Below are 16,777 nucleotides of genomic sequence, written 5' to 3' on the forward strand. Positions count from 1 at the left end.
CAATATGGTCTTTTATAGAGAAAAATAACAGAGCAGGGAAAGGAATTGATACCAAGTTTGAGTATCAAACTGGGATATTTTGGATGCCAGAAAAGAAGAATGTTAGTGTTTTCTTAAAGAGCTCAGCACCGATCTGCAGAAGTTTGTGTGGACTGTTTTTCAATCATGGGTTTGTTCCATGTGTTTGTTTTTGATCAGATGTGGATTTATAAGTCATAGATGCCACATTTAGCAATTGCTTTTTATCACATTTAGGAGAGTATTTGATAAGAATACCTTAAACCTTTCAATTTAATTAAAGTGCAGCGTAAATTATCCATTGTACTTTAAACCTTGCAAACATGGCCTTCTTTGTCAGTTTTTAAACTATGATGAATGTTTCCAATAAGCCTGGCTGTGAAAATAAAGAATAGTTGTTTATGGAGAGATTATTAACTAGATGATTGTGGATTATCATTCTTTAGTCCTAAGAAAAACCCACTCCAATGCAGATCTTTCTTCCTCTAGCATCTAAAGTATTCAGCACTTAGTCCTACAGATATATTAATTGTTTAATAAGGATAAACCACAACTCTTGTTGTTTGTTTTTGTTTTGCTAAAAGAAAAACTGCTATTGAGATCATTTTCCTCAAGAGTTTTCTCTGGGAAGTTCTAATTAAAACTGAATAAAATAATCTGATTCAAAATATTAGTCTTGACTCAAACTACTGACTGCAGAAGACGCCTGGTCCCTGTTTTGAAGAAGCTAACATGCATTTCATTGAGTATATGTCATTACCACAAACAAAAGAAAGCTCATTTTGTATATATTGACAAGTTAGAATTTTTTGTTATTAACAGGTTTGGCAAACATCGAAAAGATGACAAGATTGAGAAAACGGGTAAAATAAAAATACAGGAATCCTTTACGTCAGAAGAGGAGAGGATACGAATGAAGCAGGAACAGGAGAGGTAGACTTCAGTTACTTGATTAAACCTCCTTAGAAAGAGGTTCTTTTTTTTTCTTTCTACTTTCTTCTTTTTTAATGTAAAGATTTTACATTTAATTACTCTTTATATTTCCTGTATCAACCCAAATATTGATGGTTGTGGGTGAATATATTGTAAAGAGAGATTAAAAAAAAAACCTTATATGTATTTGTGACATCAAAGTGGATTTTAATTGCTTTAGTTAAGATCTTTTGCATAGGAAATAGAACAGCATATTAGATGAATAAATAAACATTAATACTGAACTTATGATTTTTTAAAATAACACAAAAAGTACTTAAAATCCTGCCTCACTGATATATGGATATTTAGTATATTATAATAATTTTAAAGAAATACTCTTCTGGAAATAAAACTCCGAATTTTTATATCACATTTTAAATATAATAAGAATTCAGGAGGCTGTTATTCATTATGTTGTTTTTCTTTCAAACCTGACACTTACTTCTTGATTCGCCTTCTATTTTACCATCTTCACATTTTGTGACATTTTCCACTTAAGTTTTCCATGTCTTCCAGATAGATTGTTATCTATTGTTGAATCATTTCCATGTTGAGAACTTAAAGACCAATGAAAGAAATGAAAAGAGTTACTCTAAGCAGGCACTCGAAAACCATTTTTCTAAGTGATTAGAATTTTTCTCATTATAATTCCAGGGGGTGAGAAAGCCATCTCACACTTTTGTTATTAGAGTTTACAGGTTCACAGTGAGCTTCTCTCTGTCATCACATTTCATTTTCTGAGCAGCCACAGTGAGAGGTACTATGCCTGTTTTACTTTGAATAATCTGGGATTTCAGTGAGTTTCTGGTACCTTGATGAAGGTTATAATGCTAAGTACTGTCCATAGCTAGGACTGTAGCCCAGCATCTTTAAGATTAAGTCCAATATTCCTACCATAATTCTAAAGCTAGGATGCTTTTACTCTAATACTTAATGAATGAAATAACTAAAAATAGTAACCTACAACAGTTTTATTTAAAAGAGATTAGTGTTTGGGTATTTTTTCATTCATCCTTCTAATACCTCTGAGGTTTTTCTTGAATAGAACGGTTACTCTGAGTCTCTGTAGCTTTTCAGGGTAGAAAATGTATGTGGGAAAAAATATGGATTTTAAATTTATGAAGCAAGACTGCTGGTTCTTCCTCAATTTTTATTTTTTAAAAATCATTTCACCTTGCTTTGTAGGACTCTTTCTAATCCTCATCAATTTGGGGATTCCCAAACTTATTAGTGAACTCGCTATTTTGGGGTTTGGGTGCATAGTGTTCCTTAGTGTGTGTGCCATAGCATTTAGTGACTCGGAAGTATAAACTTCTATCCTAGAAGAATTTCTTCTCCCTAAAGGAGGAGACTATACCAGGTAAATGTGTGAACTCAGATTCATCCACAGGCAAATATGTAATTTACTTAGAGAGTAATCTGAGCGACAGAAACATTATACCTCCCCTATATCTTGATACCCTCCACAGGGGATAGATAGCTTCATTAATCCTGTACTATTTTTCATCTCCTAAATATTTCTTCTTTGCAGTTTAAGGTGACTGCTCTGTTTCCACGCAGAATTCTATCAGCGTTTTCCAAAATACTTTTATGATGCTTAGTCAAATATTTCCAGCCCAACAATGATTTTTACATAATGGTTTCACTTGTATTATTAATTTGCCTAAGGCACAGTTCACTTCTCAGTTTTGCTTTTAATTTCCATCTCTGTACCTCTAATGATGCAATACTTCTGGGAACTAGGTTGATCATAATGAATTTACAATGTACAGGAGGCCTAAAATAAAAATCTTTCAGGGTCAAGGAATAAGTGAATGGTCCATTAAAAAAATCAATTAGGCTCATAATTTAAGAAAATTATTATACTTTGTATTTCAGTAACAACTTTTTGCAAGTATGTTTTATTTAAACTTATGGATTTTGTAATAGAGCAAGTGAATGCAAGAAACGGACTGAACTATGAAGTGGAGTAGGTTTGGCACTTGTATTTTAATAGGGCAAGCCTTCTTCCATATGTCGTCCTTTCTGTTCTGTCTGTGGTATTGGCAGTGTTCTTTTTGAGAATGGAAACTGCAGCTTCCTTGAAAAAATTTTGACTGGAGGAATCAATAAAAATAAATAAACCACCACTTATATTCTCCTTACAACCTTTCCCTCACTGCTGACTAGTAGTGAAATATCTCTCAGGGTATTATTTACCACTGTAGCTATTTGAATTCCAAAAATTATTTTGGATGATTCCATATAAAAATAGAAAACCCAACATTCCCCCATGAGTTATGATTGTCCACAAACCAGAACTTTTTTTGCGTATGTACATCTGTGAATCCTGAATATTGCTCAAGATATAAATATTGAAAAACTAAAAGGGCTATGAATATAATTTTAAATGTTTTTTCTTCAATGTTAAGATCTATTTAGATGGTGACAATAAACTAGATTGTTCTGAGCAGGGTCCAAGATTAAGTTTGACTTCATTCTTGCTAACTTCCTTCCCTTTCCGTCACTCGCTACCAACACTGTGAGGTTGGGTCTTGAGTAAATGCCATCCATGTGGGAGAAATGGACTAGGAAGATCACTGTATGGATGTGTGCTCCGCTCTACTAGCCCTGCCCTGCCTCAGACTAGAGCCTCCATGAGTACAGTCTTCTTGAGAAGCGGGGAGTCTGGGCATGATGCCAAGGGGGAAGTTAACGGGTTTTCCGCCATGCTATTTTTGACTTCTCATTCTGGAGCACTGAACCTAGGTACCCTATTTTTTCAGAGATGCTGTTGGCTACATTGGAGATAGACTGGGAAGCTAAGCAAAAATGTGAATTCAGTGCTTCGTGCCTCTGACTTGTGTTTCAGGCATGCCTAGGGACAGCGCCTCTACTGGATCATTTCCACCACATTAAAGGTTTAGGCTCCAAACTCAAAACAGAACATGTTCCAATTAAGTGAGTAACTTCATGTCTACTCAGCCTCCCGCACAAAGCCCAGTGATAGATTTCTCTGTTGACCAGGCATCACAAATAACATGTTGGCTTTCTGTTGTTTTTGCTCCAGTGATACCTCCATGTATTTTTAAATGGTAGTATATACACTATGTGGTACAGGATTGCCCAGTGTTCAGCAGTAGAGAATGTGTTCTATTTACAAGTATGTTAGAGAAACACTTGTTTAAACCAGTGTATGCATATTTTTCTACTCTGTTATTTCTCAAAATTTTACCAAGTTCATGTACATTATGAGTCACCAAAATAGGAACAGAGAGTCATCGTTCTCCAAACTTACTTCTTCTCAAAACATCTTCTCAACCCCTCACTTTTTGCTTTTCCTGGAATACTGACATCCCGCAGCATTCTGAGTCACTGGGGAAATACCAAGGGCAAGTAAAGACCGCTCACTCCTGGTTCAGCCGTGTCCAGCTTACTCCTCTAACTGGCTGTAGAAACCGGAGTTGATTGTTTTCCAGAAATGCGAGCAAGTTTAAAGCAGTGTTGTAACCTGCCTCTACTTTCTGGCTTCTGTTTTGTGGACTTAATGAAAGTACATGCTTACCACTGCTCCTCCTTTTTCAGTTTTCTCTTTCCCACCTTTCTCACTTGTTTAAAACATTTACCTTTTTAAGCTCTACTTCTAAGTTTATTCTAATACTAAAAACTACAGAAAAATTTGGGAGAAACCCATAAAATTACAATCCAAAAACAAAAATTTATCTGTATTAACACACTGGTAACATACTGGTCTGTGCCATTCTAATCATTTTTTTCCTATAAGGTACACATTTTCCACACCTATGTACTTTTAAGAAGTTGAGATCTATTTTCATTTTTATTTATTTTGCATTTTTATGCATTCCTAGAAAATCATGTTAAATGTTTTCTGGATCACGGTCAGGTCTGTGTGAACAGACAAATGGGAAAGAGGGACAGAAAGAAGGAAAGATGTTCTGAAACATGAAATATTAGCTATGATATCTGGCCAAATTTCCCAACTCTCAAATAATATTCTCCTCGTGTTATTCATTCTATTAAATGAGGTTTGTAAGGTAAGCTGGCTTGTATTTTGTAGTTATTCAGCCACTGAAAGCTATTACAATATTATTATCTATATCTACATAGTAAGTTGTGCTTGGGAACATTTCCAGGGATACGGAATGCTTCTAGTGGAAATATGTAAAAGTTAATTAATTTCTTATGAAATCCTCCCAGTATAGAAGGAATATTTATAAATCTCCTTAGGAAATAGATGATCTGAAACTTTCCATTATTCAATGTTCTAATCATCTTTCAAAGCCTTGTGTTTTCAATACCAGACCATTGAACTATCTGTGTCCTTCAGTGGGATACTCCCCATTCTTGGTGTGTCATTTTGCAAGTTTATGTGGATTTTCTGCATGCCATTTCCTCTCTTTATAATTTTATCAGCTGTTCTCAGTAACCTGCTTTGAGTAATTACTTGAACTTTTTTGTCATCTCAGTTGGTAGGATTTTTTTCAGCAGGTGATACATGTTTGTTTTCCTAACAATAATTTTTGCATTTAGATCACTTATTGTCATGCAAAGATTGCTTTTTAAAAATTAACCTTTTATGGGAAACATTTTTTCTATCCCGTAGCAGCATTTTTCATGTTTCTTTGACCTCGTGAATCCTTTAGAAAAGTCAATTCTAATCAATAGGCTAAGTTTCAAGTTTTTCTTAAAAATTTTTATTGCACAGGTAAATGAGAATTTTTAAGAATCTGTTAACCTGCTTTGTAGAACTTAACTACTTAGATAAATACGTGATTGGGTGTGTTGGCTCACACCTGTAATCCTAACACTTTGTAATCCTAACACTTTGGCAAGAGCATCACTTCAGCCCAGGAGTTCGAGGCTGCAGTGAGCTGCTGTGGTTGTGCCACTGCACTCCAGCTTGTGCGACAGAGTGAGAGCCTGTCTCAAAAAAACAAAAACAAAAACAAAAAAAACGGAAAAAATATAGATGATTACTTGAGAAAAATTAAGCCTTAGGCATACTATATATCTGAAACTGATTTTATTGACAGATACTGCAAATGAAGTAGGAAAATGCAGTTTGCTTTCTGATGAGAGCTGTCCTAGATATATTTGGCTTAAGAGCATCTCTCTGCATTGGCAATAATTGTAGGTGCTTTAATACCCATGAAAGCCTGAACATGACTTAAGTGAGTATCTACTGAGATGTGTTTATGTCTGTTGGTTAGGGAAATATTATTCTAGTGTTTTATTAGTCAATATAAGACAACTGTTTTTGTTGTTTCACAATATATTAAGTGTATCAGACATTATATTAGTCTGTTCTCATGCTGCTATAAGGATATACTCAAGACTGGGTAATTTATAAAGTAAAGAGGTCTGATTGACTCAGTTCCACAGGGCTAGGGAGGCCTCAGGAAACTTACAATCATGGCAGAACGGGAAGCAAATACGTCCTTCTTTACGTGGTGGGAGGAAAGAGAAGAATGAGAGCCCAGCAAAGGGGGAAGCCCCTTATACAACCATCAGATTTTGTGAGATCTAACTCACTATCACAAGAATAGGAGGGGAAACCGCCCCCATGATTCAATTATCTCCACCTGGTTCCTCCCATGATATGTGGGGGTTATGGGGACTACAATTCACAATGAGATTTGGGTGGGGACACAGCCAAACCGTATCAGATAGTGTAAGTCTTTTTAAAATTACTATTTTAAAATGTTTTTTCCTCTCTCAGGGATCCCTTACCTTTGTTAAGAGAAAAAGATTTAAACACGTTAACATTAAAAAAATTGATGTAAGGTTGCTCAGAAGGCTGAGGTGGGAGGATCACTTGAGGCCAGGAGTTCGAGACCAGCCTGAGCAACATAGCAAGACTCTTTCCCTAAAAAAATTTTTTTAAATTAGCAGGGCATGGTGGTACACACCTGTAGTCCCAGATACTCAGGAGGCTGGTGTGGGAGGATGTCTTGAGCCCAGGAGTTCAAGGCTGAAGTGAGCTATGATTATACTACTGCACTCCAGCCTGGGCAACAGAGTAAGACCTTGTCTCTGGGCTGGGTGGGAAAAGACAATATAATCAATTGTTAAAATAGATGATTACAGAGCTTTGGGAAGGGGAGCGATCAGTGGGGCTGGAGTTAGTAGTGACTGCTTCATAGAGATGGTAGTTTGGGAGCTAGATCTTATTCCCAAGAATATGTATAATTTAGCAAACTAGAAAAATTCTACCCTCACGTTCAGTCTCCCTCCCCCTAAACACAAAGGCTTATGGAAGGTGGGCAGTCTTTTAACTGCCTGGATTCTTTACGAGTTGTGATTGTATTATTGGTTAGTTGTCTCCCTGTTAATGCTTTCTTTTATCTCTTTTTCAACTTTTAATCATTTTGTATTTTAAAACCGGTTTCATCTCATTTTAGCATTGAGGGATGCAAGTTAACTTTCCCTCCCACCTATTCTAAGGGACCACTATGTATTTCAGCAACTTGCATTCTTCCCTGGAATTGGAAGTGTACCTTTAAAACTGTTGTTTTCACTCAAGAAAATTTTTTTCAGGACCCATTTAGAATATGGAAGTCCTTTCTTCTCAATCAGCTTTTACCCTAATATGACAAAGATATTAAAATCCCACTTAAAATTGGAACTGTTACCAGAGTAAGAAATTTAGTGGAATAGTATCTCTCTCTTGGGAATTCAGCACAGGCACCAAACTGGCAACTTACCTACTGTTAGGAGGCAGTAGTTAGATTCACCTGGCAGGGGGAGGATCACCCAAAGGATGGATGAGTTGAGCTGTAGTATTTTTGAAGTCTGCCATCTGCTGAAGTACTCTGAGGGCCAAATAAAGCCTTCCATAGTGACTAAAACTGCTTTGGCAACAAACTGTTCCTTCCAGTTGTTTTGTAGCTTAAATTTCATTTCGCCATGAATTTGGGTTTTATTTGATCAATTTCTATAATACTGACTTTTTGAGAGAAGAAATACTGTTGGGAAAAGATCCACGAACTGTTGTTCCTAGAATGAGGCTTCTGGATGGCAGTACAGTAAGTTGGGGGTAAAATGTTTCCCAAAAGAGTTGATTTCAAGATCCTGAACATTGTTTTGAAGATAGTCAACAACTATCTGATATGTAGCAATCTGAAATTTATTAAAAACATTTTTTCTGTTAAACTAATATTAGTATATTCTATCTTCTGTAGACATAACAACTTTTTTTATTAAAAATTATTAAGGCTGGGCGCGGTGGCTCACGCTTGTAATCCCAGCACTTTGGGAGGCCGAGGCGGGCGGATCACGAGGTCAGGAGATGGAGACCACGGTGAAACCCCGTCTCTACTAAAAATACAGAAAACTAGCCGGGCGTGGTGGCGGGCGCCTGTAGTCCCAGCTACTCGGAGAGGCTGAGGCAGGAGAATGGCATGAACCCGGGAGGTGGAGTTTGCAGTGAGCCGAGATCGCGCCACTGCACTCCAGCCTGGGCGACAGAGCGAGACTCCGTCTCAAAAAAAAAAAATTATTAAAAGACAGTTTCTATTTCTTGTAGTCTTTAAAAAAATACACCATGAAAAAAGAGATGTGTTGCAGCATCATAGCTTTGGAAATGGAGGTATTTGGTATGTAACAGAGGTTTAAGGACACCACTGGTTTTCCATCCTAAGGAGTTTGGTCACTTTGGTGGTTATTCCCATACCTGGTACCTTTTCTGGATATATAAAGACTAGACTTTATGTTCATAAAAAGTTCCTTTCATCCTATTCTACTGCAATTAGTGCTAAAAGCCATTTATTGTAAAAGCAAAAATACTAATGAATAGAAATGTTACAAAAACAGAAGTCTTGTGTGTTTTATCTTCATCGAGCGTCATCCATTTTAATTAGAGAAAAGGATGGTGAACACTGTGACAAGAGCCTGGAATTAAAATCATTAATTGATGTCAAGCTGAAGAGAGACTGTTAGCATGAATTTAGTGACAGCAGGAAAGAAATTAACCTTATTACTTTATTTAGTATATTACATTATTTTGTGTATTCTGTGCAGGTTCAAGGCAATTTCATTATCATAATGGAACACTTTATTTTTTTTTTTACAAAAAGGAAAGATGTATTTATGCTTGAACATAACAAGTTGAAATGATAAGTTCTTTCTTAAGTTAAAAATGACTTGATAAAAAGGTTTTAATTGTTTGAATTTGTTTTTTCAATTTTCAAGGATAGGAAACAGTGTAAATGTTGTCCATCAATGTCAGGTGGTACAACTGCCTGTGATAATCTGAACTTCAGAATAATTCTTTTTAGAACCAGGAAGGACTTACTGAAATGTTTAAAGCAATAGACATTTATGTTTTTTGCTGGGTTTTGGACTAATCAGTTACTTCTGTCGTTGTTGAGGTTTGGCCCGAGATAAATGGGATACAGAATGCTGAACAACAATCTGACTGTTCAGAAAAATGAGTGACTCTTACATCTTGGAGATAATTTGTGACCTCAGGGTCGCAATAAAAGAGTAAAGGGGGTATGCTTTTATAGCCCTGGCCATCTGGATCCATTAAGGGCTCAACTGCAAGATACTCACTGTCTTTTCAAAGTTTCCTTAAGAAGTCATATTATTTTTATGAGGACACCAAACATGTTTTCTTCCTGAGCCAAATATTTTCTTACTGAAATACACATCTCCACAGAGTGGAAATACGTAACATGCAAATATAACCTTTTGGTTGTGTTAGAAAGTTCATTTTCTCACTTTGTAACAAGACATTCAAATATCAAAGAGTATAATAAATTCATTTGTGTCTTTTGTTAATTTTGCTTGTGAATTGTCACTAAAATTTATGAAAATCACAGTGCATGCCTAGTTTCAAAAGTCTACTCTAAAGTGCTATTTGTAGAGCAAGCCTCATTAGCATTAATTTCTAGAATGAACTTGAGAATGCACATTAGTTCAGGCTACTGACCAGATCCGTTAGCCTTTTGTGGCAGTAGTTCTACCTGGTGGACCACATGTATGCTATAGTTTTATTCTAAGGTTTTCATCACCAGTGTAAGCTGCCACATTGGAAAGCAGTGGTGCAGGTTTTAGAACTTTGGGGACAACATTATTGGTGATGACAAGATAAGCAATACAAATACAATTCCTTCATTATTGGAGCCTTGAAAAAAATCGGTGCTTCTGGAAGGTACTACAGATGGGGCTTTAATGTTTATTAGGCTCCATGACTGGTGGCGATTAGTCATAATGTACAAATTTGGGTAAAAGAAGTCAGTTGAGATCTGGGCTTTATAAATAGTACTTCATGCTGCTGAGCACTTCTTTTGAGAGATTGACTTGTTAGAAATTGACCGCTAATTAATATTATTTTCTGTGTCATTTGGAACAAAAGAACATTCAAATCCAGAACCCATCAGTAATATAATGAAACTGATGTGCAAGAAGTTTGGGAGATTATTTAGGTTTATGCCTCCCTTGAAAAGAGTATGTTCCTATTCTCTTTCTGATAGCTTTCTTTCTTAAGAGGGATGCATTTTCTGACATAGGTAAGCTGGATTTTTCACTTTTAATGAATTGAGCTTCATGTATCATAGAATTTAGTTATTAATAAATCAGTCAGAGTCATTCTTTTTGATTTTTGGAGGTTCTCCAGATTCAGAAATTTCAGCTTTATATTTATATAATTATACTTAGGTCTGTTGTGTTCCTTCAAACTTCTTTAGTTTGCCAAACTTCAAGACTTATGTGAATGCCTAGTCACCCTGGATATTACCTATGATTAAGTGATTGACGAATGGTGACCAAATATCATAGTATAGTGGGTTGTCAGATAAGTGATCATAATTGAGTTTCAAATTAATATCCCATTGAATATAAGAAAGAACTCATTTTCCTCTTTCTGCTAGTGATTTCTGGCCAAATCAAGAGTCAAAAAGACATTATGGTGCAAAGAATAAAATTATCTCCTAACTCCTATCAACTTTCCATTATGGATAGCTAGTATTTAGTGGTAACCAGCTTTTATAATAGCATCCTTAACTGTCATAATTGCTCTTAAATGGATAAATGGAGTAAAAATTTTAAAAATGTCTAGTAGAATTTTAGCTAAATTTGACATTAGAATTTGAGTTGCTGTTTCTCTTGTGGGTATTCTGTCTGTGGAACCTACAGTCTTAGAGTTACTAGAATCTAGAACAGTCCTGATAAAAATTTCTAACTTTCTAATATTCACTTATGAGTTAAGAAAGTCATTGGTTGTCACCTCAGGAAATAAGGTTCTCCTAGGGAGTTTTGGGGAACATGAGAAGCAGTTTTGGTTGCCCCATTGGGGACACTGCTGGATTACCTGTGGCTGTGACCAGTTCTGGTAAAAGTCCTGCATGATGACAAATAGCCCCTTCTCAAATGTCATTGGGTCCTGTTGAGAAACACTGAGCTAGGTGAATTTATGTACTTTTTATAGCTGGGAGAGAAGAAAAGTCAGACAGATTTGATCCCCTGTATTCAAAATTGGAAAACAAGAGCAGGGTGATGGTGATACACTAGATACAAGAAAGAAACAAGGAAAATGCAAAGTTTGCTTGTAATGCTATGTGACAATTTTCTGTCTTTAAAAAAACTTTTAAGTTTGTAATAATTTTAGATTCATAGGAAGTTATGAATATAGTACAAAGAGGTCCTATGTACCCTTCATCCAGTTTCCCCCAGTGGTTAAGTTAGATAACTGTAGTACAGCATCAAAACCAGGAAATTCGCATTGGTATAGGGTGTGTGTAGTTCTGTGTCATCACCTACAACGTGCATGTTAGTGTAGTGACTCCTACAGTAAAGAAATATAACTATTTCATCACAGAGGTCTTCCTCTGTAGCTAACCCCTAGCCATCACTAACCTGTTCACCAACTCGATACTTTTGTCATTTTGAGAATGCTATATAAGTGAAATCATATATGACCTGTGAGATTGGCTGGGGTTTTTTTCACATTGCATAATGCCCTTAAGACAGATTCAAGTTGCTCTATGTATCACTAGTTTGTTCATTTGTACAGCTGAGTAATGTTCTGTGATATGGACACACCCCCGTTTTGTTTTTTTTTTTTAACTACCTATTGTGAGCTATTTTGGGTGTTCCCAATATTTAAATATTACAAATAAGGTAATATTTGGCAATGAACAATTCCATACAAATTTTTGCTTGGACATAAGTTTTCACAACTTTGGGATACGTACCTGGAGGCACAATTGCTGGACAGTATGATAAGTATGTGTTTAATTTTTAAAGATACGACCAGGCTGTTTTCCAGGGTGACAGTACCATTTTAAATTTCCAACTGCAACGTATGAGAAGCCCGGTTTCCCTACATTCATGGCTGCATTTGGTATTGTCACTGTTTTTTATTTTAACCAGTCAGATGTGTAGTAATAGCTCATCATAGTCTTATTTGCTTTTCCCTATTAACTGGTGGTGGAGAATGTCTTTTCACATGCTTGTCATCCATATGTCCCCTTCAGTGAAACATCTTTTCATGTCTTTTGCCATTTTCTAATTGGATTATTTTCTCATTGTTGAGGTTTCAGGGGTTTGTTTGTTTGTTTGTTTGTTTGAGTCAGGGTCTTGCTGTGTCACACAGGCTGGAGTGCAGTGGGCACATTCATGGTTCACTGCAGTCTTGGCCTCCAGGGCCCAGGCAATCCTCTCACCTCAGCTGAGTAGCTGGGATTACAGGTGTGCGCCACCATGCCCAGCTAATTTTTGCATTTTTTGTAGAGACAGGGTTTTACTGTGTTGCCTAGGCTGGTCCTGAGCTCCTGGGCTCAAGCAGCACACCCCCATCAGCCTCCTAAAGTGCTGGGATTACAGGCATGAGCCGAGAAGGCTGACTGAGTGTTTTAAAAAATATTTCCTGGATATAAGTCCTTTGTCAGATAACGTGCCTTGCAAATATTTTTTTCTAGTCTGTACTTATTTTTTCATCTTCTAATTAGAGCTTTTCACAGGAAAAGTTTTTTATTTGATGACGTTCAATGTATATACTTTTAAAATTTTATGGATAATGGTTTTCATATTAGTCCTAAAAACCCTTCACCACTCACTAGTTCTTAAAGAATCCCTTACATTTTTTCTTAAGTTTTATACTTTTACATTTACATTTAAACCTGTGACCCATTTTGAGTTAATTTTTTAGTAAGGTATGAAATTTATTTTTCCCTTTCTTTTTGCCTATGGATATCTCATGGCTCCTGCACCATTGGTTGAAAAAACTATTTTATTACGTTGAATTGTTTTTCCTGCAGCATTGTGTAGTTTTCAACGTATCTGTCTTACACAGATCTACATAAACTAAAGTTTGGCCTATAGATGTGTATCTGTGTGTTTTGTTTTGTTAGGGATTATAAATAGCATTGCATTTTTAATTTCAGTGACTATGTGTTCATTGCCAGCATATGGAAAATACAATGGATTTTTATATGTTGATCTTGTATCCTCTGACCTTGTTGAACTTGCTTTTTAGTTCTGGGAGATTTTTGTAAATTCTTTGGAATTTTCTTTGTAGATCCTCATGTCATTTGCAAGTAAGAAGCATTTTGTTTCTTCCCTTTCAATCTGTGGACTTTTATTTCCTTTTCTAGGCTTATTGCATTGCCTAGAACTTCCAACACTATGTGGAATTACAGTGGTAGGAGCACACATCCTTACTTTATCATAGGGAAAGCATTCAGTCTTTCTCCATTATGCACGATGGAACCTGTCGGTTTTTGGTAGATGCTCTTAAGTTTAGGAAGTTTCACTTTATTTCTAGTTTTCTGACGTGATGGGTGTTGAATTTTGTCAAATGCTTTTTCTGCATTAATTGATACGATCATGTAACTTTTCTTCTTTGATCTGTTAATATGATGGATTGTAGTAGTTGATTTTTGAATATTGAACCAGGCTTGAATTTCTGCGGTAAATACCATTTGGTCATGGTGTATAATTTCTTTTATATATTGCTGAATTTCATTTACTAATATTTCATTAAGGGTTTTTCCTTTCATATTCATGAGGAATATTGGCCTATATAGCTTTCTTTTCTTTCTTCCTTTTCTTTGCTGCTGTCTTTATCTGATTTTGGTATCTTTTCTGGATTCTTTTGAATATATGTTTATGTACTGTTTTTGCTAGCAGAGGTCTACTTCAAACATGAAAAGAGTAACTGCAATAAAAGATTAAATTCAGTCTAAAGTGTTGCTTTATAGAAGTAAGATTTTACTGCATTTAAGTATATATTTAAATTTGTAAGTATATAAAGGAGATATTTTTTCCTTTAAAATTCTATTGAGGGTTTTAAAATTATTTCCAGGTAACTAAGATTGACTTAGGGCATAAATTATACCAATATATTATAAGTTGAAGAGGACGTTGTACCAAATAGTTTAATAAAATCATAGTAAACGAAACGTTAACTTCAGTAAAGGCGAGCATTTAAGGTTTGTTTCTTAGTTGTAATGTAGGCAAGTTTTACTTCAAAATTTGATTGGATGCATGCCTTCTAGTCCTTAATTTAAGGATTTCCCATTTCTGTATGCATCCCATAAAATGACAGAGTCAATGTCATTAAGCTGAGATCCTCTTTTGCCACTAATGAAGAGTTATGGTGTGGATTCGTGTTTAAGCTTCATAGTAGGTTGAATGTTTATGGTGTATCAATAATGAGTAAGATAGATACATATTACATATAAATATTTCCATATATAAATTGTATATAACTTTAAAAAATTATTTCTTGCCTTAAACAAATTCATGAGTAATATCCAAGTAGATGCCAGAAATGATCTGTTCCTTGTGAGTTTTTAAAGCTAGTTAATAAGTAAAAATTTAAACTTAAGATTTAAATTATGGCCAGGCACAGTGGCTGACACTTGTAATCCCAGCACTTTGGGAGGCTGAGGCAGGAGGAACACTGGAGGTCAGGAGTTTGAGACCAGCCTGGCCAACACGGTGAAACCCCATCTCTACTGAAAATACAAAAATTAGCCAGGCGTGATGGTGCACACCTGTAATCCCTGCTACTTGGCAGGCTAGGGCACAAGAATCACTTGAACCTGGGAGGCCGGAGGTTGCAGTGAGCCAAGATCTCATGCCACTGCACTCCAGCCTGGGGGACAGGGTAAGACTCTGTCTCAAAAAAAAAAAAAAAAAACAAGATTTAAATTATGACTGCAATCTTGTTGACATGAACAAAGGGCATCTAAAATTATTCTTTTTGAGCATCCATAGCATTACTTAACAATCTAGAATGTGTATGACCTATCATTTATACCACTGATCTTCTATAGCTGCAAGAAATAAAATATATTTTACAACATTTTTTGATGAATGTTTCTATATGCAGTTCCTAGAAAAGGAAAGGTTTCTCTTATTTCAACTTTGTTCTGATTTCATAGGATTCAAGCCAAAACTCGAGAATTCAGAGAACGACAAGCTCGAGAGCGTGACTATGCTGAAATTCAAGATTTTCATCGGACGTTTGGCTGTGATGATGAGTTGATGTATGGGGGAGTTTCTTCTTATGAAGGTTCCATGGCTCTCAACGCTAGACCTCAGAGCCCACGAGAAGGGCATATGATGGATGCTTTGTATGCCCAAGTCAAGAAGCCGCGGAATTCCAAACCCTCACCTGTAGACAGGTAGGCGCCAGGGGCAATCATGGTATTGCTTCCAAATCAACTTTTATATAGCTTCTGACAAGGGAGTAGACCGTTCATCAATCCTCAAACCAGAATTGCCTTTTATTAATGGCCTTTAAAAAGCTGTTGTGTCTAAAAGTATTGAGTTTACACAAATTGAAACCTAATGGAAGGATCAGCAGAGGTTTTGATGGCTTTTCTAATGATTCCAACATATTTCATTTTGTTCTTAAGATGGTTTTATACCTGAGAACCAACCTCTAGTTTATAACTCAAATAAAAAGCAAACTTAAAATTATGACTCTTCTACTTAAGTGATATGTCCTTTTATTGCTAGGAGAGCCTTTAGGTGTGGCAATTAAATAGATGGGGAATGACATGATTTGTTCCACTTATGATTTAGATGGATCACTTTTTTTTTAGGCGGCATAACTTTATATTATGAAAGAATCGGTAAATGAGAAGAATAGTGTAGTATAACAGATTGCTTATTAACAGCCACAGACCACAGGTCTGAATTATGTATATCAGTGTAGCACACAGGAGTGCAATGTTAAGTGTATTTTTAATTGATACATAATATTGTACATGTTTATAGGATACATGTGAGTAATTTTTACATGCATAGAATGTGTAATGATCATGTCAGGATATTTGGGGTATCCCTCAGCTTCAGTATTTATTTATCTGTTATTTGTGTTTTATTTTATTTTATTTATTTATTTTTTATTATACTCTAAGTTCTAGGGTACATGTGCACAACGTGCAGGTTTGTTACATATGTACACATGTGCCATGTTGGTGTGCTGCACCCATTAACTCGTCATTTACATTAGGTATATCTCCTAATGCTTTCCCTCCCCGCTCCCCCCATCCCATGACAGGCGCCAGCGTGTGATATTCCCCTTCCTGTGTCCAAGTGTTCTCATTGTTCACTTCTCACCTGTGAGTGAGAACATGCGGTGTTTGGTTTTCTGTCCTTGCAATAGTTTGCTGAGAATGATGGTTTCCAGCTTCATCCATGTCCCTACAAAGGACATGAACGCTTTTTTATGGCTGCATGGTATTCCATGGTGTATATGTGCCACATTTTCTTAATCCAGTCTATCATTGATGGACATTTGGGTTGGTTCCAAGTCTTTGCTATTGTG

General features: G+C 36.0%; 1 protein-coding gene across 5 annotated transcripts in view; it reads left to right on the top strand.

The window, feature by feature from the left end:
* The window catches only part of PARD3 (par-3 family cell polarity regulator), a 705,675-nt gene that overhangs the window by 531,456 nt on the left and 157,442 nt on the right, over positions 1 to 16,777 (top strand). For 4 of the 5 annotated variants that reach the window (XM_030797833.1, XM_030797834.1, XM_030797831.1 and 1 more), the window contains 2 exons: positions 841 to 951; positions 15,384 to 15,626. In XM_030797833.1, coding sequence (XP_030653693.1) covers positions 841 to 951; positions 15,384 to 15,626 — 354 coding nt within the window. The remainder of the gene's footprint in view (positions 1 to 840; positions 952 to 15,383; positions 15,627 to 16,777) is intronic. The other variant, XM_030797835.1, reaches the window with a different exon arrangement.

Source organism: Nomascus leucogenys, chromosome 18 (assembly GCF_006542625.1).
Source record: "Nomascus leucogenys isolate Asia chromosome 18, Asia_NLE_v1, whole genome shotgun sequence".
Classification (NCBI taxonomy): domain Eukaryota; kingdom Metazoa; phylum Chordata; class Mammalia; order Primates; family Hylobatidae; genus Nomascus; species Nomascus leucogenys.